This window comes from Eulemur rufifrons, chromosome 21 (genome assembly GCF_041146395.1).
Source record: "Eulemur rufifrons isolate Redbay chromosome 21, OSU_ERuf_1, whole genome shotgun sequence".
NCBI lineage: Eukaryota > Metazoa > Chordata > Mammalia > Primates > Lemuridae > Eulemur > Eulemur rufifrons.
The window spans coordinates 12,981,863-13,006,530 of record NC_091003.1 but is presented as its reverse complement, the minus strand read 5'-3'; the positions used below and the strand labels follow the sequence as shown (position 1 = coordinate 13,006,530).

Here is a 24,668-nt window from a genome sequence, read left to right as displayed (position 1 = left end):
GACTCTCGCCTGGACAAGTGCGGTAGCCTCCTCGTTGATTCTTTGCCTCCATTGTTCCTGGCTGTAAGCCATTCTCCACACACGGTGGAATTCTTCCAAAGCATAGGTTGGATGATGTCATTTGCCTGCTTAGACCTTCAGTAGCATCCTTGTGTGCACAGAACTAATGGCCATCCCTGAACTTGATATTCAGTCCTGGTACGCCAAGACCCCAGCCTGCCTGTTCATTCATACCTCCTCCTCGTCTCCCACTGATCTATCTCGGTAGCAGTTGTTTGGCCAAGCTGCCCAAGGACATCATGTTTTCCTTCTTTTGTCTGAAACAGCGCTTTGCCCCTGACAGATCGTCACCGAACATTTATTGAATTGAGTTAGACTAAAGTGGCTAGGGTTTGTGGCAATTCCATCTGCAACGTTTATACAACCGCTAACGGAAGCGGTTGTCTATTGAACACTTCCCTTGTGCCCAGAACTATGCTGAGTACTTTTCATGCATTATCTCATTAGGTCCTCACAATCTCACCGTAACTCTATGAGGTAGCTGATGTTATCTCCTTTACAGACAAGGACTCCGAGGCTCAGCGTGGTTACATTGCTTTCCTGAGGTCCTGCAAGTGGAACAGATCCAAGACTTGCACCCATATCTGCTTGCCTCTGGACCACTGTACTACCTACCCTGCCTCTAACAGTCATGACTTTGCTAGATTATGCAGGGCCTATGGACTTGTCTAATAATAAAGCTGGTTTTACTGAGAATCCACTCTGCACCAGGCACCCTATTCTAAGTGCCTGGCAAGTGTTCTCATTTAGTCCCAGCAACAACTCATTATTTTACAAGTAAGGAAAGTGATGATCGCAAACCTTTGGTTACTTCTTAAGTTCACACAGCTCACATGTGGTAGAGGATGCCCAATTTTTCCAAATTTTAACTTTAGAACTGATATAAGCATGCTTTATTTTTTGGGACAAACTGTAGCATACTCATTAAAAGTCTGGGCTTTGGAGGAATTCGAGGTTGCAGTGAGCTATGATGGTGCCACTACACTCGAGCCTGGGCAACAGAGTGAGACCCTGTCTCTAGGGGGATAAAAAGTCTGGGCTTTGGAGTCAGATCTGGGCTCCACTCCTTGCTTGTATGAACAAGGCTTTTAACTTCTTTCAGCCTCAATTCCCTCATCTATAATGTGGAGGATACAATAGTGCCTGTCTGATGGGTTTGCTGTGAGGACATGTAGAGCACTTAGTGTTAGCGCCAGGAGCCCAGTGAGTGTTCATTTTATATTTGTTATTGTTATTTAGGTGTGAGGATGGGTGTGGGGTGTTTTCTCCCTGCTTTTCTCTCTTTTTCTCCCTGCTTCCACTTTATAAAGATATCTTGCTGGTTTCTGCCCATTGAGAGACTCCAGCTCCCACGTGGGGTGCCTGACAGATGTCCTAATATCTCCATCCAATTTTTTACTCTGAATGGAGTCCATGATGTCAGTTAAACTTGCATTTTCCATAAAACTCTCTCCAGGCTTCTGGTAGGATCCAAGTCCTGTAGGCACTGTGCATGTGCCTAACCTAGATGTGACACGCTCCCACCCACCAAGTGTCTGAGTGTCCCTTGCATGGGTGAATATGTGTGTGTCACCATGACCTTCCTGCCCTAGAACCAATGCTGGGCATCTCCGGTACAGGCACTAAAAAGCTTTTCTGTGCCAGCATCAGTGCAATGCACTTCTCATTTTGGATTCCTTTGTCCCACTGTGACCTTTAAACTGTGGCTGCCCGGGGCACAGAAGTGCTGGCACGCCATTCATTCATTCACTCATCATTTATTCACTGAACAAATATATTGTTCTAGGCCTTGTGACACAACTATGAGCAAGACATACAAGGTCCCTGCCCTCAGAAGCTAGCATTTTGTGGGGAGAGACAGAAGATAAATAACTACTGTGCACGAATGAGATGATTTCTGATGGTGGTCAGGGCTCTGAAGAAATCAGAACCAGGATGGGGACTGACTGGGGGTGGCCACTTTAGATTGAGTGCCCAGGGAAGGCCTTCCTGAGTTGAGCATGAGCATTTGTTCAAGAAGGTTGAGTCACTTCCCAAGGTGACACAGCCTGTAAGTCCACTCTGAATCTAGAATCTGTATATATGTATGTATGCAGACAGGAATCTCTATTCTCATGGAGCTCACACTCTGCTGGGGTAGACATCCATCCATTCATTCATTCACTCATTCATTTATTCCTTCAACAAATATTTGAGAGCCTACTATGTGCTGAGCACTTTCTAGGCACTGGAGATGTACTACGAAGAGGCAAAAATCCCTGCCCGCATAGAGCGCGTTCCACCAGGATGATAATAAAGAGCCAGTAGGTTTTCAAAGATAAGTGGAAAGAGTATTCCAGGCACAGGGGAAAAGGACAAAGGCCCTGAGGCGGGGATTGGCCTGTGGGTGCCCAGTGAACAGGAGCACATCCGGGCAGCCGAAGCTTCAGGGTGCACAGAGGACGTGGTCTGAGTTGAGGTTGGCAGGGCCTTTGGGTTTGGATTTTGCTCTAGTGACACTGAGTAGGAAGCTTTTGTAGGATTTTGAGTAGGGACGTGGGATAGTTGGTTCTCATTTTACAAAGGGTCCCTTTGGCCATCGTGTAGAGGGCAGATAGTAGACGGACAAGAGGCAATCGGGGGAGGTAAGTTAGGTTACTGTGGGCAAGAGACGAACATACGGCAGCCAAATTAACCTGCAAAGCTAGGTATCAGCTTAGCGGTGGGAACTGTATTAAAAAGTCATGTGAGTAGCTATGCTCTTAATTATAGCGTGAGTTTTGATAAATGATTCTTTTTTTTTTTTTTTTTTTTTTGAGACAGAGTCTCACTCTGTTGCCCAGGCTAGAGTGAGTGCCGTGGCGTCAGCCTAGCTCACAGCAACCTCAAACTCCTGAGCTCAAGCGATCCTCCTGTCTCAGCCTCCCGAGTAGCTGGGACTACAGGCATGTGCCACCATGCCTGGCTAATTTTTTCTATATATATTTTTAGCTGTCCATATAATTTCTTTCTATTTTTAGTAGAGGTGGGGTCTCGCTCTTGCTCAGGCTGGTCTCGAACTCCTGAGCTCAAACGATCCGCCCACCTCGGCCTCCCAGAGTGCTAGGATTACAGGCGTGAGCCACCGCGCCCGGCCGATAAATGATTCTTGAGCAACATGTGAATCACCACAAAGCAAACGGTCTAATTCACCTAGAGACCACTGCTGGTCGTGTGCATCAGGGTGTGTATGTCTGTGTGTGTAAGTATGTGGGTGTGGGGGGTGTGTACGGTGCCCCAAAGCTAGACAGACTCCGCCACTCTTAGGGAACAGTGTTCTTGATATTAATATTTCCAAGTGCTCATGGTGGGCACCACTGTGTATTTTAAAATGGTTTTATAAAATTAGTTCACAAATTCCAGAATGCTCAATCTTAAAAACCAATATATTTTTGGTAACAGAATGCTGATGAGTTTTTTTATTTTTTGCGCCATATTACATCCTGCAGTTGCATGTATTTTTAGTGCTGTTGGCCGCAATTAAGGTGGGGCCCTCAGCTGAGCTAATTTTGATTTTCCTCATTTTAGCTTCAAGTAGCCATTCTTGGTTATCCCGAGACTATCTGGGATTTGTGATCTGTGTGATCTGTGGTTTGGTGGCATGTTTTGTAGACATAGGGTCCTCTTCCTAAGGGAGTAAATGGGTGGCTTGATGCGTAAGCATGATCTTAATCATTACGGTAGTAATTAGAGAGTACTCAACACGTATACTTGCTTGTAGGATGGAAATACGCACTGTATCCTCTTTTAACATGAAGTACTCTCTATATAGCCCTCTGGAGGGATTGTTTTTGAGTTATGTGATTTGTTTGTAGGCACATCATTGGGAAAACTGCATTTTACCATTTTTACTTAAATTTTGAGGTTACGTGTAAGGCAATTTTTAGGTCCCATCTAATACATTTTAAGAAAACATGTCCTCCTGCCGCAGTGGCAGTGACCAAGCCTGTCCTTCCTTCTGTGTCATATAGCATTACCTCTATTAATACTCTTTGGGTCTCTATAATTATAAAGCAGATGTGTATATCAGGAAGAGATGTTGATTTCAGAGTAATTTTTTTCTAGAAAATAGAAGCTGGGGAAAAAAAAAAAAAAAAAAAGGAAAACCCAAACTTGGCTTCGAGCTTGCAGAGACAGCACTGGTGTGTGTGGGTGGGTGGCTGTGTGCACCCGCTGCTCAGAAGTGCCTTTTCTCTCCATGGGGATAACGGGCTGTGTATCCGAGCTGTGGCCAGGAGTAGGCAAGCAACGTGTGGGCAGGCTGCATGTTCTTTTATTAGCATGCTTGTTGTACTGCTTCTCCTTGAGCCTAGAGCGTGAACTGGCCCGGGCCTCTAATATCTGCCCCGTTTCCCATTTAATTGCCCTCCTGAGCTACCAAGCGAGGGACGGAGAGTTGGTCTTGTGTGTGGGTTGAGCTGTTTCTGGGGTGGCTGAGGACCGGCATGGCATGCGGGTGTTCTTGGGTACCCAGGGCTGTCCTGGGCTCAGGCTGGGAGCCGGCCTCTTAGCTCTGAAAGCAGCCAGTCGTGGATGCAGGTCACCTTCCCTTGCACGATCCATTCTCTCTCTTCTCCATGACCTTGTGCCTGAGCTTCTGCAGCACTTTTCTTGAGTGGTTCCTAGGCTGTCCTGCCAAGAAGTAGCAGTGTTGGGATTTGAACCCATGACTCCGCTTTGAACCCCCAGCTCTGCTGGCCCAGCACCCACCCCCAAATCATCATCATGTGGTAGGAGAATGTGGAGGGGATAGGGTAAGCTATGCCTTAGGGCCAGGGGCCACTAATACCCATCTCATAGGATTGTGGGGAGGAGTCTGTAAGGTAACCTGTGAAGCACTAAGCACAGTGCCTGGCACATAGTAAGTGCTCAAGAAATGGCACTCTTACTGATGACAAAGGTAGTGGCATCAATTCTCTCTCCTAGAGTGTTAACTTCCTTGAGGACAGGAACTGGGGCTTCCTTTACTTTATAGTCTCCATGGCAGGGTTTCTCAACTCAGCACTGTTGACATTTGGGGCTGGATGATTCTTGCTGTGGGGACTGTCCTGTGGATTGTAGGATGCTGAGCAGCATCCTTGGCCGCTACCCACTAGATGTGAACAGCACCCTCATCCACAGTCATGAAAATCAAAATCAAAAGTCTCTAGACATTGCCAAAGGTCCCCAGTGTGGGGGAAGGGGCAGAATTGCCCCTGATTGAGAACCACTGGTCTACAGGTACCTCTCATGGAGATCACAGGGCTTTTATATTCTCCTTTTTATATTCTCTCTCTCTCTCTCTCTCTCTCTCTCACACACACACACACACACTCACACACTCACACATACTCTCACAATTGTAGAAGGTGGTCAAAAAATATCTGTTGCAGTTTGAGAATTTTGAGAACCAAGGAAAAATCTTGGAAGCCTCCGTAGTTAGCAGGTAGACTGTGGCCCATTCCAGGGTCGACACAAGTTCATAATTAGATATTTCTTTACTGTAATTCTGCACCCTGTTGCCCATATCTTTAGAGTTCCAACCAGTTAAGAGGAGTTCTTGCAAACTTTCCTTAAAGCACTGATTGTATCTCGGCTCTTTAAATAATACCATGCTTGATGAAATGGTACTTTTTGGGGTGATTTTAGACTAGCAGGTTTGCTGCTTGAAGAGGACAGGGCTTTATTTGTTAATAATCTGGTGACTCTCAGGCCAGTCTTGGATCAAACGTCTCAAGCTATGATTTACATTGTGGGCAATTCGAGAAAAATGCCAATAATTTGCTATTGCTGTGTAAATCAGAAGGATGGCTAATGAAAATCTTAGAAAAAGAAAATAAATTGTGATATTTCAGAATGCCTGTTGCGAGGGTGGGGGGAATCTATGCATTCAAGAAGTACATACTAGGCCGGGCGCGGTGGCTCACGCCTGTAATCCTAGCACTCTGGGAGGCCGAGGTGGGCGGATCGTTTGAGCTCAGGAGTTCGAGACCAGCCTGAGCAAGAGCGAGACCCCATCTCTACTAAAAATAGAAAGAAATTATATGGACAGCTAAAAATATATATAGAAAAAATTAGCCGGGCATGGTGGTGCATGCCTGTAGTCCCAGCTACTCGGGAGGCTGAGACAGGAGGATCGCTCGAGCTCAGGAGTTTGAGGTTGCTGTGAGCTAGGCTGATGCCACGGCACTCACTCTAGCCTGGGCAACAGAGTGAGACTCTGTCTCAAAAAAAAAAAAAAAAAAAAAAAAAAAAAAGAAGTACATACTGAGAGCTTACCGTTGGTGCTAGAGATTCAATTATCCTGTGTCTACATGAAAAATAAATAGAATATAAATATTTTAAGTTGAGCCATGTCTAGCTGTAGCATATTTCTTTTATAGAAATTTATGAAAATGGTATATTTTCATTGACATATTTATTAAAATTGGGGAGAATAGGCTTTAATCATTATCTGATACTTGTACGTTGTCTTGAAATTCATAGCCCACCATGATTAACTTCAAAATTGGGTTCCCACTCAGAGAATTACCAAAAGGCATCAGTACCAAATGGCCTGGCCAGAATGCCTTGTGGCACTAAATGCTGGATAGTCATACGATGAGTTTTAAATGCCTAGACCCTAAGTCACAGGCACTTTCTTCTAATTAGCACCATGGTTCTCGATCCTGTCTGTGTATTACAGTTACTCAGGAGCTTAATACAAATGGTCTGTCTCTGATTTAATTGGCCTGGGTAGACCCTGCACATTATTTTGTAAAAGCTCTCCAGGCGATTCTTTTATTTATTTATTTTTTTGGAGACAGAATCTGGCTCTATCGCCTGGGCTGGAGTGTAGCCGTATCATCATAGCTCACTGCAACCTCAAACTCCTAGGCTCAAGTGATCCTATTGCCTCAGCCCTACCCCCACCCCCCAGTAGCTGGGACTACAGGTATGCACCACCATGCCTGGCTAATTTTTCTATTTTTAGTAGAGATGGGGTCTTGCTTTTGCTCTGGCTGGTCTCACACTTCTGAGCTCAAGCAATCCTCCCGCCTCGGCCTCCCACTGTGCTAGGATTACAGGCGTGAGCCACCGCGCCAGCCCTGTAGGTGATTCTAATGTGCGACTGGGTTGAGAACCAGGGAATTTACAGAAAGCTGCAATGCCTTTTCCCCTCTACCCTCCAGCGTCACCCTCTAATCCCATTATTGTTTATGGGATTGCTGCTGCAAGCCCAATTTAGTTACAGCATTCTTACCATAGCTTTTTTTAGATGTGATTTTTATTTATTCTACAAAAAAAAAACCAAAAATGATTTCTTGAGCACCTTCGTTTTGAAGAGCTCTTAATTGCTGTACTTAGAACTTCTAAACAGTGAGCGTTTGTCAAGCATCAGAATAGCAGAATGAAGGGGTTGGACCTGGGGTGACAAGGCGTGCTGTCGCATCAGCTCCCGAGACTGCCGCCCGCGGGGGCTGCACATCTCCTCGGTTCTGGGCCCCATTAATAACCTAGACATGTCTTTTTGTGTGTGAATAAGCAGTGTGTTTTGTACCCACAGCAGCGCACTTGAAACATCAAGCCCTGCTGGAGTCTACTTTCCGCGTGTCGTTACGTTTTCCGAGCCACGGCCCACCCACCCCACCATCACACACCCATGTAGTCGTTCTTTTAAAAGGGTGCCAAGTTTCGTGCTCAGGCACAAAGAGCTGTGGCCTGTGCGCTCATCCCTGACGCATGTCATGCATGTGACTTCGTGACATGTGGGTGACTCTTGATTATTGAAGGATTGGGGACTATCCCTCCCTCCTTGGGTGGTTTGGGTCTTGTTCTGTAACACACCTACCAAAGTGCATTTAGGAATAAAGGAGACAGCAAAGGAAACTCAAGGCCGTGGCAAGCAATCCATTTCATCTCATACCAAAAAAAAAAAAAAAAAAAGGCCGGGCGCGGTGGCTCACGCCTGTAATCCTAGCACTCTGGGAGGCCGAGGCGGGTGGATCACTCAAGGTCAGGAGTTCAAGACCAGCCTGAGCAAGAGCGAGACCCCGTCTCTACTAAAAATAGAAAGAAATTATATGGCCAACTAAAATATATATAGAAAAAATTAGCCGGGCATGGTGGCGCATGCCTGTAGTCCCAGCTACTCGGGAGGCTGAGGCGGTAGGATCGCTTAAGCCCAGGAGTTTGAGGTTGCTGTGAGCTAGTCTGATGCCACAGCACTCACTCTAGCCTGGGCAACAAAGCGAGACTCTGTCTCAAAAAAAAAAAAAAAAAGGAGAGAGAGAGAGTATGTGTGTGTATGTTGGCTAGATTTAGGTAGAAAACAGGCTGGTGAGAGGTATAGAACTTGGTTAAAATTTCTAGCCAAAAATGAGATTTTTAACAAAGATTTATTTCTGGATTTCAATCCCTGTTGCCCATTTCTATGAATAATCAGCATTTGTTTTAATGTGAATAATAGCACAGAGCAAATTCAGCCCTGAGTTTTACCAACTGTTTTAGGCCGGTGAGGCATGTGCTATTTACAAAGTTGCATGGGTAGTTATGATAAAAAGCAATAATGATAATAGTAACAGGTGACATTATTGAACCCTTGCAGTGTGTCAGGCACTGTGCTAATAAGGGCTTTACATATATTATTTCATTTAATCCTCCTAAGAACTCTTTGAAGTAGGTTGGGAATTATCCCCATTTTACAGATGGGGAAACTGAGGTTCAGAGAGGTCACACAGCTAGTGAGTGTTGGGGTCAGATTTTGAACAGAGGAGCACGACTGTGGGTGTTGACTCAGCTGGCTGCCCTATAGTGTGAGTGTAGGGAGCTGTCACTGGGGTACAGCAAGGCAGTACTGTCATGCCAGCCCATGTCTTTGGCCGAGAGCTGCAGGGAGAGAGATGTTTTGCATTGCTGCAAGGAACTGACCTCTTTTAGGCAGAGAAATAGTTTGAGGCAGCAGAAAGCAGAACTTTGACCTGCTGGTAAGACCCAAGAGCTCATTCACAAACAGCTCCTGCAGCCCTGTTACCAGGGCAACAGAGACGGGACTGTGGGGCAGTGGTGGGCCCTGCCATGCCCCTCTGTGCGTGAGAACCTTTGCTGGCTACCACTCCGGCCCCCCACAAATTTGTTATCATACAGTTCTGGGGATCAGAAGTCTGAGATGAGTTTTACTGGGCTGAGATCAGTGCAGACAAGGCTGCACTCTCTCTAGAGGCTCTAGGGGAGAATCCATTTCCTTGCCTTTTCCAGCTTCTACAGGTGGCCTGCATTCCCTTGCTTGTGGCCCCTTCCTCTGTCTTCAAAGTCGTCGGTGTAGTGTCTTCAGATCAATCTGACTCTGACCTCCCTGGCTTCCACTGTCACATCCCCTCCCCTCCTCTGCTTCCATCTTATAACGACCCTTGTGACGACATTGGACCCACCCAGATAATGCAGGATAATCTCCCCACCCCCAAGATCTTTGACTTAATCACCACTGCAAAATCACTTTTGCCATGTTTGGTGATATCATCCTGGCTTCCATGGATTAGGACACGGGCATCTTTGGAAAGGAGATGGGGGCGTTATTTTACCTATCATCATAAGCATTAGATGTTTTTATAAAATGAAACAGAACCAAACTGCCTGGCTTGGGGACGGAATAGACAATACTTTGACCAGTAGAGTAACTGCCAACATGTATCGTGCACTTGCCGTGTTAGCTCTGTCCTGCCTTGGGGTCTCTGCATCTGCTGTCTCCTCTCCCTGGAGTTTGTTTCCTTCCAGAGCTTTGGATGGCCGGCACCTTCTCATCTTTCAGGTCTCGGGTCAAATGCCACCTCCTTCGAGAAGCACCCCATGATTACAGGGGGGAGGAAAGCGTTTCCTCCTGTCACCCTGTTTCCTTCTTTCACAGAAGTTATCATCATCTGTAGCCTTTTGTTTGTGTGTCTGCCTGACGCATTCTGTCTGCCCCCTATAGAATGTGAGCTCCAGGAGGGCAGGCACCTTGATTGTCTTGTTCACTGCTGCGTGCCAGTGCCTGGATCAGTTTCTAGAACAGAGTGGGTACACAGTACAGATCATTCGAGTGAGTACATGAAGCCATGTCAGGCAGGCACCGAGCCATGCACTCAGTGCTCACGCTTTCCTGTGCGGCAGGTACTTTTCTTTTCATTCCTCTTTATAGATTTGCAAACTGAGGCTCAGAGAGGCAGAATCATTGCCTCAGGTTAGTGGCGACTGAATTTACCTCCAGGTCCACCTGCTCCCGGAGTCCTCACTTCCTTCCACCTCCTTGCTTCATGGCTTGGGAGTCATTAGAAGCTGCCCGAGCCAAGCCACCTTTGCTGGTGGCCACAGAACACTGGTGGGTCCGCGCCTCTGCTGCAGTTTCTAAATGCAGCTCCTCAGGCCCACCTGCTGGCCACCTTGACGTTGCTTTTCCTCTGTCTAGGTCTGTTGTTTCGGGTCTGGACTCCCCTGCCAAGACTAGCTCCATGGAAAAGAAACTTCTCATCAAAAGCAAAGAGCTACAAGACTCTCAGGACAAGTGTCACAAGGTATTTATCTCCGCAGCTGGCCTCCCTCCTTGCTCCAGGATCCTCCCGTCAATATATGCCAAGGGATCCGCGTGGGGCCGCTGTGGGCACTGAGCCACCAGATCCATAGAGAGCGAGGCGCTCCCTCCCTCGCTGAAGTCGCGCCTCCAGCTGCTCAAAGGGAGATGAATTCGGGCCTTGCTGTTGCTGTAAACCCTTTAAATCTAAACCAGAGGAGGCCCTGGATTTAAAACGGCCCGTTTCTCAGCATGACCCAGCCAGATGTCTGCTTCTTCCGGCAGGTGGCCTGGGTCCTCACCTGTGGCTGAGATGCATCCCATCTGCTTTGCGTGATGCGAAGTCTCTCTTCCTAGTCTTTTAAAACTCCTGCTTATGTCACTGCGGCCACTGTATTGATTATGTGCAACGTCTCTTAACATTCACTGTTCCTGCCCAGAGGCAACTCTCTGGAAACTAATAAAAGTCACTGCTTGCCTGGGACTCCTAAGAGTGCAGACGAATAAATATCTCCTTGCCCTGTCCTGGATTTGTCCTCTAGATCTTTGCAAGGAGATGGGGGGGATCAAGATGGATTTGGGATAAAATTAAAGTGACGTCTGCAAAAACAAAACAAAAACCAAAACCAAAAAGCAAACAGGTGAAAAATGATGATTGTGGCTTCCTTGCTAACTGGGTTAGAGAAGTGATCAAGTGTGAACCGGGACTTGAATGAGAGGAGTGACTTAGCATTTGGTGACTGTCCTTGCGAAGAACTGTGCGCTCCTGGGCGAAGAAACAATGGTATTTCCATCCCAACTTAACTTTTGGCGAATTAGCCACAGCCCAGACCACCAGGTGGTTTCGGAGGCTACTTGAGATTTGATTGCGCCTGACGAACCTCCATGGGCCCTTTTTAACCTGTCGATGTGTTTATTTCAGATGGAGCAGGAAATGACCCGGTTACATCGGAGAGTGTCAGAGGTGGAGGCTGTGCTTAGTCAGAAGGAGGTGGAGCTGAAGGCCTCTGAGACTCAGAGATCCCTCCTGGAGCAGGACCTTGCTACCTACATCACAGAATGCAGTGTGAGCCTTCCCCCAAGTCCCCTTCCCTTGGAGGTGGCACTTCTTGTTGTGTGTGTCTCATCCTGTTTCATGACGGCTTCATGAGGCACATCACAGCCAATGGCAGAGAGTAGAGAGGAGAGTTCAAAAGCAAGATCTGTGATTTGCAGAGTAGCATGAGCCAGGCATGAGGTCCCCAAGAAATGAGGCTGGACTCCTTTCCAGCAGAAAGTGCAGGTAGACTGCCGGTACCACGGAGCCTGGCGATGGGAGTAAGCCATCTTTGCAGCGAGTTGCAGAGGGTCCTGACATCTCCCATCCCAACCTCTCTGGTCTACACTGTGTCCGAAATGATCAGCCTTTGGGAACCAAACTCCCAAATACGTACAAGAAAACGTATTTCGAATCTGCCCAAAATCAATTTTCCATTGGTTAGAAGCAGCGTAGCGACAAGAAAACAGCCTTTGAAACCTAGACCCTCTGTCATTATTTACCATGTGGCTTTTGTTTTTTCTTTCCTTCACAAGAGTAGCCTGTCTTCTTCTCCATTGTCTCGTTAAATTTTTCATTCAGGTGTTTTTTAATGTGCTCAATTAAACAGTCTTGAGAAGTTGAATCACACATTTTTAAAGTTTTTTTCACAAGGGAGAGGAAATCTATAGAACGTGGCTGATTAAGAATAACTGCTATGTTTCCATTCCAGACTTGGCTGCCTTTCAGTGGTGGGTGAAGTTATTCAGCTATGTATTTCAGATACATATTTCAGTGCCATTCAAGCATTGAGGGAACCTTATGGATGAAAGGTGTCCAGGAAAAATAAGCCAGGAGGTAGAAATAGACCACTTGGAGTCTGCAATGACACCTGGGCAGAGGATGTGAAGTCATTGCTACTTTGAAAGAGGCATATATACTTGAGAGCCCTCAAATATCTGGTATGACAGAAAAGACTTTGTAGCCATCCCAGTGGTGGTTGTCATGGCCAAAGGATGTTACTAGTTTTTAGTCCTGCACGTGCAAGTAAGTATCTGCTAGAACAGGTAGATGGTGGCAGAAGGCAGGTTGATGCAGTTTCAGGCTGGATCTCTAAGGTCACAAGGTTGAGATGATGTTTCTTGAACCCCAAGGGGTTTTACAGGATGAAAACTGGAACCGGCAACCGACTGGAGACCATCAACTTGGGTCCGTCACCCGAAACCCTCCTCGTGTCTGCCAAGCAGCTTGCAGCTCTCTTAATGAGTCTTTTCAAACAGAGCAGGATCCACAGGGCATCCCTATTAAAATTTTTGCTTTCTGCAGAGCTTAAAGCGAAGTTTGGAGCAAGCCCGGATGGAGGTGTCCCAGGAGGATGACAAAGCACTGCAGCTTCTCCACGATATCAGAGAGCAGAGCCGGAAACTCCAAGAAATCAAAGAGCAGGTAGGACTGGTTGCCTGGGAGCAGAGCAGCACCTCGGACCTCTAATTTCAGGAGAGGCATGTTAGAGAGAGAAAGTGTGGGGTGGGGAAAGGAGGAGAAAGGTATATAGGTCATTTAGAAACTTTAAATTTCCCATGAGTTATATAAATCATAAAGTGCTTGTTCCAGCTCCTTTTGATGTCTGCAGCCCACAATGTCTGCTCTTTTTAATAAAGATGTAGGTTTAGAGCAAGAGTGGGCAAACCTCAGCCTATGGGGCAAATCTGGCCCACCACCTATTTCTATGGCCCGCAAGCTAAGAATGGTTTCATTTTTTTTTTTTTTAAATGGGATTTATGTTATTTAAAAATTTTTTTAATGCTATCCTTCAAAAATGAGGGTTTTGTGGTTTTTAAACAGTTGAATAAAAAAGGAAAACAATATTTTGCGATATGTGAAAATTACATGAAATCGAAAATTTAATGTTCATAAATAAAGTTTTATTGGAACACAGCCATGCTTATTATTTACGTATTGGCCATAGCTGCTTTCAAGTTATAAAAGCAGAGGTGTGCAGTTGTTACAGAGAACGTATGGCCCACAAAGCTAACACTACTTACCATCTGGCTTTTTACAGAAAAAGTTTGCCAACCCTTGCTTTAGATGGTTAAAAAAAAAAATTAAATCTTTTTATAGCTTTTCAGATGCACTTTAAGTTTTTGAGAGAAGCCAAAACTCGTATAAAGAAATATTCTATCGATGTCCAAGGGCAGGGGAAAAAAAAAAAGAAATATTCTAGAAGAAAAGTTTGAGCTGTGCAGGCTGAGTCAGAATTAACACAGAAGATCTGGGTGCAGAAAGCTGTCCCCTGTGTGTTCAGAAAAGAGAATTGAGACCTTTAAAAATCCCACTCTTTTTTTCCCCTTTCTAAAAGGGTTTTCTTTTTAGATGGTTCATTTTTATATTGGCTCATTGTTTCCTTTTTAGCATGGATTTTTCTGTCTTTTGAAGAAACTGTAAATAGAAACTTTAATGAAGAGATGGCAATGAGCAATTGGAGAGCTGAATTATCAGCTGCCAGGCAACTCTCATTCACTTCAGAAAACCTAATGGAAACATTGATGGAAATGAACATTTTTATCTCTGGGTAGCACAAACTTAGCCATCTGGCTGGTGCTAACACAAGAAACTCCTGCAAATAACTTGATCTATTAATTACTCTTTAAAGAAAGAATTATTATCTTTGGGGTTTTGTTGGCCTAGTATACTTATCACCTTAATATTTTCAAATGACGGGTTAATAGCCTCTTGTTTGATAAAAATGTTATAAATAAATGTGCATAGGAAACTTTGCAAACGGATTATCAGGTTTCTGAACAGTACTGACCTTGGAGATTTTGAAGGCTGCACATACACTTTGAGAAATCCGCTTTGACAGCTGACTCATGCCCCTTTTATCAACATGGTTTTTCATCCTAAAAGTTTCAAGAGGTAGGATTCTTTTTCTCCCATTAGTTCAATGTGTTTGGAAATTTACTTTTGGTGACATCCTGGGGAAATGAAAGTCGTGTTTGGCCACCAGAGGGAGCAGCTGGTGTCCATAAATTCCACAGAAACAGAATTGTCAGGACATTTTGAAAAGGTATATGCTGGTGGCTGAGTTCAAAGAAATGTCTTTTATGATTCCTATCATAAAGTTTTAGATTTAATGACTGCTAAAAGTTCCATCGAGGGGAAGAATACTTCTTGGTTTCGGATTTTATTTCTCATCGGAAGAAGGATTTACTAAAATGACTTTTGTTAAGTTTTGTGAGAGCAGGATGTTTGCAAACCAGAAAAAAAATCTTTTAATGCTTGCAGCAAACTTCCAGTATTTAGTTAGCAGCATATTGATTCCTCCCAGATTTGGGATTTAGTTCCTGTTCTTTCTCTCAAAATTTAATTTTCTGTAAAGCTCTTAATTTTTAAAAAATCGTTTGCTCCCACTTAGCTATCCCCTGTAGAGTATTGGGATTTAGCTGAAAAGGAAAAACACCTAAAAGTCTCATGTGAGAACTTGCTTCATTCACCATTACTAGTGATTGCTGTTTTTTTCCCCCTCCCCAACCCCTGCATGAAAGGAAACACAAGTGTGGGTAACACAGAAGTCATTTGTGTTTCGGGGTTTCTGAGTGAATAGGACCATGCCTGATTCTTCCTCCCCACGAAGTTCTGAAGCTCCATTCAGAAGACTTGCTTTAGGCGGGCCTTGAAATGAGTCCGTGGTTCCCTGTCGTGAACCCACACAACCCGTACCTGTCGGTGATTCCATCCTGAGATGCAACAGCTCTTTCAGTTGCCCTTGGAAACAGACCTGATGATCTCCTCTTCAGATTTTTCCTGAAGGAGGGATTTCATTAGCTGCTGGATTTATACAGACTTTTCTCGAAGCATCCAGCATAACAACAGGGGATCACCAAATGAGTTAGAATTTCTTTCGATGCTTGTAGCAGGCTGGGTACCCCAAGAGCTCAGAGAGCTGGCAGAGTTGTTGTCTGACTCCTGTCTTCCTCCTTCTTGGGTCCTGACAGCTCAGGGGAGAGGGATTTTGGGCGGAAGGAACAGATACTTGTCCCTGCTCTTGACAAAACACAGAAATTACGTTCCCTTTTGCTGACATAAATTCAAGAAAGACAAGGGAGCTTGAGGACAAAAGATGCCCAAGAGTTTCTTCTACCCCTTTGTTTTCTGCCCGATTCAGTGTTTATGCCCGTGGGCAGGTCAGCTTTTCCATTAGGCACAGCAGGCATGGTGTCTAGGGACCATTGTACTTTTAGAGTCCCATAAAATGTTTTAATTTTGTCATCAGAAGAAAAAGGTTAAGGTTTTGGGTCAAAGACACTGCTTTCATAGATATTATTAAAATTTTTTTATTTATATGAGCACGGTTGTAAAATGTGGTTTTTAATTTTTTTTTTTAATGGAAGAGGCGGTCAAGGAAGGCTCAGTGCTCAGAGCCGTGAAAGTCATAATGCAGCCCTGGCTTAGGGCTCTAGAAAAACCCCTGGTAAAGGATGTACCATTCCACATACGGCTCATGTTCCACTCTGTGAGTTCAGATAATTGTGAGCAGATTGTAAAGCCCTTTGGTTATATAATCCAGTGTCACCTGCTTGGTGTGCACCACCCAGGAAACCTGGGTGTCCCAGGGACTGACCTTTAACAACAGTATGCTTTTGGGTGGGAAGGAGTGAAGTGCGACCCCTGCTCCACTTTGGGCTCGTTTTTTGGCTTTCCCCTTTAGAAATAACATAGGGGTGGGGTCACCTGTTACAATGGGATAAAAGGTTTCCTTATACCCTGTTATTTAAAAATTGCAATTTGTTGGTTAAAAGAAGATGCTTGCTCAATCAATTGTTTCTTGGGAGTAATACTTAAATATTGCTCACCAGTTATTTCTTGGGAGAACGTATCTTAGAGATGTTACTGTATATTGTGAATGTCAAAGACATTATGAATTAGCTTCCTTGTTTTTTTCATTTTGTCCAAGGCACCTTGGATTAGATAAATATTCATAATCCTTATACTTAGCCTTGATTTTGCTCACAAAGAATATTTTTATATTTTGTCTAAAAGTTCTCAAAACCAGTGCCCTTTTCTTTTGGTAAATCCAATTCTGAAAAAACTCGATTCAAATGTTCTGTTTTGATTTCAGAAAGGCATTTTGGAAAAGGTTGGGCTGTCTGGATCACTTTAAAGGGTTTAGCTCAAGGGAAGAAGATCATTCTTTCCTTGGGCTTTTTCTTACACATTATTTTGACCAGAGCCAGTGTTTTGTGACTCCTCCAACTTTCAGGGTGACTTGCATTGCAGGAGAGATGTTAAGTTGATCACTCAGTTTTGGGCTCAGAGAAATTAATGGTGAGAAACTGACATGATGAGTTTCACCTTCCAGGATTCTTTCCACTGAGCTTTTCAATTACCCTCTTGTGCAGTCTGAAAGGTTAATTTTAAAACGAGTACCATATCTAATTGTGTTAGGAGCACATGACTTCTAAAGGACATCTCTGTATGAATGATTACCCTTGGAGGAACCCTACACGTAAGCAGTTTATCCTCCTTGTTTAAAGAGCATCCCTTTCAGCTGTCCTGTGTTACGCCGGAAGGGTCTGTGCTTATTGTGTGGTGGTGTTTGCGCAAAGGATCTTACTGGCACATGTGTTCCCAATTATTACATGTTCTGCATTAAAACAGTTTTTAGATTTAATATTCTTTTCTCCTTCCTCTTCCCCTGACACCCCTCCCCATTGGCCACGCAGTGCCTCTTTCTGGGTCTGTCTCTCCCCTCACCTTCTCTCTGGGTCTGAAAGTCTTCTCTATGCCAATTTCTCTTCAATTGCGTCTTGGCTTCCTGGTTGATATCCTTCCGTCTTCACCACCTGTCTTGTCTTTTGGGAGTTCTAAAGTTCCTCCTTATTGCATTGCCTGCCGTTTAGGAGTACCAGGCTCAAGTGGAGGAAATGAGGCTGATGATGAACCAATTGGAAGAGGACCTTGTCTCTGCACGAAGACGGAGTGATCTCTACGAGTCTGAGCTGAGAGAGTCTCGGCTCGCTGCGGAAGAGTTCAAGCGGAAAGCGACAGAATGTCAGCATAAGCTGTTGAAGGTAGTCGGCCGCCCTCCAAGAGGGTGCAGTTTGGGTAAAATCATGGGTGGTCGTCGCAAGGAAAAAGGGAATCAAGCTTTAATGAGCATAGGTTTGAGAAATAATAGGATATCTTGGAAAACTCTGGTCTTTATTTATAGACAATAATATTATTCTGATTTATTATTATTTTGGTCGCAGAGACCAAGAGGGTTCAACAGGTAGTGTTGTCTACGAGACTTTTTAGGTTGTTGAGATTTCCCAATACGTTGTGTCTTTTTAATTACAGTCTAAGGATCAAGGGAAGCCTGAAGTAGGAGAATATTCCAAACTGGAGAAGGTATATTTTCCACAATCTGTTTTGCTATTTTGGGTGGATAATTTTTGTCATGTTATTACCAGTGGCCTGTCATTGATTAAGAATATTCTTGCAACAGATAGAGACCTCTCTTCGAGGCTTAGTTGTTGGTTCACCTCTGGATGACCAAGTTTTAGCTTTAGCTGTGGTTCCAAAGGAGATAAAAGATGCCTCATTTTTTATCATGCCTGCTCATAGTAACCAATAAACCGAGATACTAGTAAAATATATATGGAAATTCTTATTGTCTTAAGGCACTGGGGGACTTTGCTTCTCTTTTTGCCATTTGTATGTTGCTGGTCCTAAAGAAATAGTCAACGTGGGGGTTTGCACAGGGACATTTAAAGACTTCTCTGATAGGCCACTGTTCTTTCTTCCATTAGTTGGTTCTGGAAAAGAAAAAGACCCCACAGAAACTTTGAGAAAATAGGACTGCAATAAACATAGCAAGACATTAATGCTGATTTGCCTTTTGCTTTATTTCCCGGGATTTTAATTACAGATCAATGCTGAGCAGCAGCTCAAAATTCAGGAGCTCCAAGAGAAGCTGGAAAAGGTGAGCCCGAGGTGGTTTTTTGGGAACTTACCCCCCATATCCAAATACCTTTCTTTGCCTTGTCCCAGGGCACCAAAGATGAAAGAGACAGAATTAGTCATCCCGCACAGAGAAAAAGGAAGGGGGAGTGAGCTATTACCTGAAAATATCAGAGTTCTGAATATAGTTTTTTTCTTTTGAGACGTGTCAGCAGTGTTTATTTTTAAAAGCCAAGCTGTGTGAGACACTCAAGTAAAAGTTCTAATTATACTACGACAGAGCCCAAGAGGCCAGCTTCTCTTGCCTCAGGGGGCCCGGCGCTGCATTTTGCTCATTTGTAAAAGCAGCAGTTCACAACCCAGACTGCTTGCAGTCGGAAACTCCCCGGCAGCACACCTGCCCAGAGGAAGGTTTCGGGATCCGTGGAGTCGTCGTGTGCTTGGGGAGGGGGTGGGTTTGGTTTAGAGCATCCTGCAAAGTTTATGCTAACGGCCCAGCTTTTACTTATTTTTTAAAATTTTCATTTATTTATTTCTCTACCCTCCCAGCTTTATTAAGGTATAGTTGACAGAAAAATTGCATATAATTACGGCATATAATGCGATGTATGTATATATTGTGAAATGATCAAATCAAGCCACTTAACGTATCCATCACCTTGCATACTTACCATTTTCTTGTGGTGAGAGCATTTAAGATCGAATCTCTTAGCAATTTTTATTTTTTAAATAGAGACAGGGTTTTTGCTCTGTTACCTAGGCTGGAGTGCAGTGTCATGAATATCGTTCACTGCAACCTTGAACTCCTGGGCTCAGGCGATCCTCCTGCCTCAGCCTCCCAAGTAGCTAGGACTACAGGGTACCATGCCCAGCTAATTTAAAAAAAATTTCTTTGTAGAGATGGGATCTCACTATGTTGCTCAGGTTGGTCTTGAACTCCTGGCCTCAAGCGATCCTCCCGCCTTGATCTCCCAAAGTGCTGGGATTACAGGCATCAGCCACCGTGCCTGGCCCCTCTTAGCAATTTTCAAGCCCTTCCTTTAGGTGAATAGTGCAAATATTTAATGAAGGGGCCAGAGTACATGTGGTTGTGGGACATGCCTTTTATGTCCAGAATGTTTTGCAAATGTGTTTGCCGGCTTGGTTTAATAAAGCACCTTCTTTCTTTTCCTGTTTTTTTTTTTTTTTTTAACTGTGGTAAAAAACACATAACATTAAATTACCATCCTAACCATTTTTAAGTGTGCAGCTCAGTAGTGCCAAGTATTTTCACACTGTTGGGCAATGAATCTCTGGAACTTTTTTGTCTTGTAACACTGAAACTCTATAACCAACAAACACTAATTCTGCTTCTCCCCCTGGGCAACCACTTTGCTGCTTTCTGTTTCTACAGTTTTGACTGCTTTATATACCACATATAAGTGGAATCGTGCAGTATTTGCCTTTTTTGTGACTGGCCTGTTTCACTTAACATAATGTCCCCAAGTTTTATCCATGTTGTAGCATGTATTGGAATTTCCTTTTTAAGGCTGAATAATATTCCATTGTATGTATGCAGCACATTTTGTTTATCCATTCCCATGTTCCCTTCTTACTTATTGTTGAGCTCTCTAATGAAAGCCTTCATGGCCTTCTTTCAGGTAGAAGCTTTTGAGAAGATGCGTGTTTTCAGCTAGAACTGTGCTCTCCAATAGGAGTATGATGTGAGCCACAAACATTAGCTACAAGTGTAATTTAAAATTTTCTAGTAGCCATGTTAAAAAAATCAAAAGGAGACAGGTGAAGTCATTTTAATGATACATTTTATTTAACCCAGTATATCCAAAATATTATGGTACATGTCAATATTACTATACTTATACTGCCTCAGTTTTTAAATTAATTAAAACTAAATAAAATTAAAAATTAGTTTAAAATAACTTAAACTAAATTTAACTTAAGTTAAAATAATTAACATTAACTTAAAAATAAAATTAAAAAAATTAAGTTCTCAGCCACATTTCGGGTGCACAATGACCACACGTGACCAGTGGCTTCCATATTGGACAGTGCAGGTCTCAAAGTTGGAGCTCTCTTGCAGTTTTCACTTTTTAAAATTTTAATTTAAAGCAAATAAATGTGAGTTGGTTGGCCTCATAAACACAGATCTTTACTGTAGTACCATAGAGCTGTCCTACAGCTAAGACCTAAATAAAAGTTAACAAATATGAACTTAACTTCAAGAGGTTTAGCTGTGTTTTGAAACGTGGATTTGTGAATCATCATGAATACTGGATTTGTGAATCATCATGAATACTATGGCTGTCGTAACCTCTGAAAGGTATTTATTTAAAAAAAAAAGTTAAATTACAGCTTTTATCTTGTTTTCTTCTTGTAAAAGTTGTACAAATTCCCCATAGGAAAATTAACGAATCAGGTCATTAAAATAAGGTAAAAAAATTCATGCTCAGAGACATGAACACATTGATTCCTGGGTAGATCACTCCATCTAGACCCTTTTGTTTCCATTCACTATGTTGCATTGCATCAAAAATGCTAATTAGGCCGGGCGCGGTGGCTCACGCCTGTAATCCTAGCACTCTGGGAGGCCGAGGTGGGAGGATCGCTCAAGGTCAGGAGTTTGAGACCAGCCTGAGCAAGGGCAAGACCCCGTTTCTACTAAAGAAAACAGAAAGAAATTATCTGGCCAACTAAAATATATATATAGAAAAAATTAGCCGGACATGGTGGTGCATGCCTGTAGTCCCAGCTACTTGGGAAGCTGATGCAGGAGGATCGCTTAAGCCCAGGAGTTTGAGGTTGCTGTGAGCTAGGCTGACGCCACGGCACTCACTCTAGCCCGGGCAACAGAGTGAGACTCTGTCTCAAAAAAAAAAAAAAAATAATGCTAATTAATGATTGTCAGATATACTGTTATCTTACATACCCCCCAAAAAGAAAAATGCATCAATTCTAATTGTAGGATGCATTCCATAATTAAAGAAAAAAAGTACATGTTAGAATAGATGAAATACAGAATAAAATGAATGTTTATATGTTTGGACCAGTGGATATAACATACATACTCAGTGTAACCTGCCTTTTCTGTTGAGGATGTGGTTGCCGTCTTGTTACATGAGTCAGTACGGCCACCCCTCTCCTGTTCCTTCTCTCCGCACAGGCTGTAAAAGCCAGCACAGAGGCCACCGAGCTGCTGCAGAACATCCGCCAGGCCAAGGAGCGCGCCGAGAGGGAGCTGGAGAAGCTGCAGAACCGCGAAGATTCTTCTGAAGGCATAAGAAAGAAGCTGGCGGAAGCCGAGGTGAGCAGGGAACTTCCAGCCCTGGCCCCGGCGAGGCCGCACCAAGGGAAAAGAAACCGCAAAACCATCACTTGCTTGTTTGACCAAAACTGCTTTTCCTTTCTGAAGCTCCCTTTGAAACTTGAGCGGCTTGGAGACATTTTGCCCCCAGGGGAAAGAAGGATCTGTCACAGCAGCTTCAAGTGGAGATGTCTTGATAAAAGCTTTTGCTGTCTGTTTGTTTTCCACTGGCCTGCCCGCTAATCCTGGAGAGTTTGTATTTACACAGGTCAACCGTAACTGCATCTCTGAGGTTTTCTTTTTCTTCCCTCCGTTTTCCTTGCCTTTCCGATCCACGATGTTAATATAATAACATGTTAATTTTCAAGGCTTCTCCTGTTACCTGTGTGCCGATGACTCTCAGATCTGTATTTTTGGGCCTCTTCTCTCCCTCAAATTCTTTGTTGTTGTTGTTGTTGAAATCATTTATATAATTACACTGGAAATACATGAGCACCTTTTCATTGTAAAAAGCCTAAACAGTACAGAAGAGTATAGAATAAAAAGTAACACTTCTCTTTTACTTCTTTCTGCCGCCTCCAGTCCCTTGGTGTTTGTGACACAGAGGGATGTTCCGTAGTCGATCTCACCCTCCTCCTATTGCTGGGTCTTTTGCTTTTCCTTGTCACAGTCTTGGTGGGAACCTACTGGTACGTGCTCTTTGGAGCCATCCTCCTCCACATTCCAGGCTCTGCTTCACCCTGTTCCCCTGAAATTCCAACGGGTTGTCTGATGGGTGCATCAGATTTAGAAGAACTCAGTCTCTTCCCCCTGAAGCCGGTTTCCCTTCTCAGTTTCCTCATGCCAGTCAGGGCCACCATCATTCACCTGTCACCCCTGGCTTGAAACCTTAGCGTCATCTGCTTTTCTTTGGACCCTGCTATTCAGTGAGTCCCTTGGTCGTATGAATGCAGCCATACTGTCTCTCCTGTTCATCTCCTGCTTGCCTCCTCTTAGGCCAGGCCCTCTTCTTCTTAGCTGAGCAAATCTAGTAATTTCTTGACCTTCTGCTTCTAGTCTTTCCTTCTTTCCAGCTAGCTCATGCAGTGTAAGATTCAAGGACCCCAATCTCCAGGTTCCTTGGTACTCCCTGCCCTCTCCCAAACCTTTTGGAGGTTTCATAATGGTTAGGTGCACCCCTGAGCCTGGGACATGAGACCGTCAGCCATTGGGCTTGCGAAGGCAACCATGTCCTCCTTTCACCTGCTCTTCCCCCAACGTGTCCTGTGCTGTAGCCATTCTTAGGCTTCACCTGGGGCCCAAACTGGCTCTTGACCCTCTCCATGTTTCTGCTAATGTGCCTCCCTTTGTCTGAAACATCTTTCATCTTCTTCTCCTGCCCTTCCCTCTCCAAACCGCCATATACCATCCCTCTCCAGAGCTCGTACCTCTCTGATGCCTCTGCTCAGCTGTTCAGTTCAAAGTCCTCTTCCCTGGCTGCAGCCTCCCACAGCACTTTGTATCTTTGTGGTTCTTCCTCCTCTTAACCTATATTATGTTTATTTGCATTTGCCTTGTCTTTTCCAAGGGCAGGAATTACGTCATTCCCCTCTCTGTATTTTCCGTGATGCCTAGTGTGGTACTTTGCAGATAGTAGGTGCTTGGTAAATATTTGAATGAATGAATGCACTCTTGTAACCTACACAACCGAGTACCTGAATTATAGAGCCTTATTTTCTCCGCTGTTGCTTCAGGTGCCTGAGACTTTTCTTCCTGACTCGAGTGTATGCTTCTCGAGGGCTCTTTGCCTCCGTGCAGGTTGTTACGCCCATAGCGGTTACTCCATTAAAACTCTCTGATTGATTCATGATCTACAGGAACGCCGCCATTCTCTGGAGAACAAGGTAAAGAGACTAGAGACCATGGAGCGTAGAGAAAACAGACTGAAGGATGACATCCAGACAAAATCCCAACAGATCCAGCAGATGGCTGATAAAATTCTGGTGAGCAGGCACGAAAGTCGAAAAGTTAAAAGCTAACAGGTTAGAGGTTGCAAAGGGAAGGGGGTAAGAAGAAGAATTAAACGCCATAACAGGGGAGGTATCACCAAGTAGATGAATCAAGAGAGGTGGTTTCAGTGTACGCCACACCATAGAATAGTCTGAATAACCAAATATTGGACATTTCAGCACTGGTAACAGATCTATAAATATTATTATTTTTGCTCTGTTTGCTACAACCTGGCATTTTTTTAAGTAGAACATGCATCTATCATTTTTGATACATTTTTATAGAAGCATTGACATACTTCTATCAGCAGAGCTTTGGAAGGCCGTTAACTTTGCAATGCCAATTTTAAAAAAAGCTGTAGGGGTTTTAGACCTTTAAGATCAAAACCCAGATTCTTGCTTTTGGAGAAGAAAGAAATTAGTCATGCAGAATTGTTTTTGTCAGAGTAGTATTTGTCATGGATCCGTGTTCACCCACTCACTTTCTCTGCTACAGTTGGTTATTATTATTTTTTTTTTTCAATTTCTTTAGATGTAGCAGGTCTTTTTTTTTTTTAGGTCTGTAATCATCCTGATTTTGTCTCAGGCTCTGATGACCAAATTAACCGAATCAAGGAAGGCTTGGGTGGTACTTGCAGACGTGTTGAAGTTTTGCCTCTACCAGGGTAGAAAGCAGCACCTTTGAAGGGTTCTCCTTGGATCTCAGTCCCAAAGTCAGAAATTTGACGTCACATTTGAGAGACTTACTGATGACCTGGAGTCCATTTCGTGTCCTGCCCCTGGGAGAGATCCTCAAGTCGTTGGCCAATCCTCTGTACCATAAGGAGGTGAAGTGGTGAG

General features: G+C 44.0%; 1 protein-coding gene across 2 annotated transcripts in view; it reads left to right on the top strand.

The window, feature by feature from the left end:
- The window catches only part of CIT (citron rho-interacting serine/threonine kinase), a 156,151-nt gene that overhangs the window by 65,640 nt on the left and 65,843 nt on the right, over positions 1-24,668 (top strand). The window contains exons 10-17 of one of the 2 annotated variants that reach the window (XM_069497096.1): positions 10,481-10,586; positions 11,505-11,648; positions 12,924-13,043; positions 17,498-17,668; positions 17,937-17,987; positions 18,508-18,561; positions 21,700-21,840; positions 23,697-23,822. In XM_069497096.1, coding sequence (XP_069353197.1) covers positions 10,481-10,586; positions 11,505-11,648; positions 12,924-13,043; positions 17,498-17,668; positions 17,937-17,987; positions 18,508-18,561; positions 21,700-21,840; positions 23,697-23,822 — 913 coding nt within the window. The remainder of the gene's footprint in view (positions 1-10,480; positions 10,587-11,504; positions 11,649-12,923; positions 13,044-17,497; positions 17,669-17,936; positions 17,988-18,507; positions 18,562-21,699; positions 21,841-23,696; positions 23,823-24,668) is intronic. The other variant, XM_069497097.1, reaches the window with a different exon arrangement.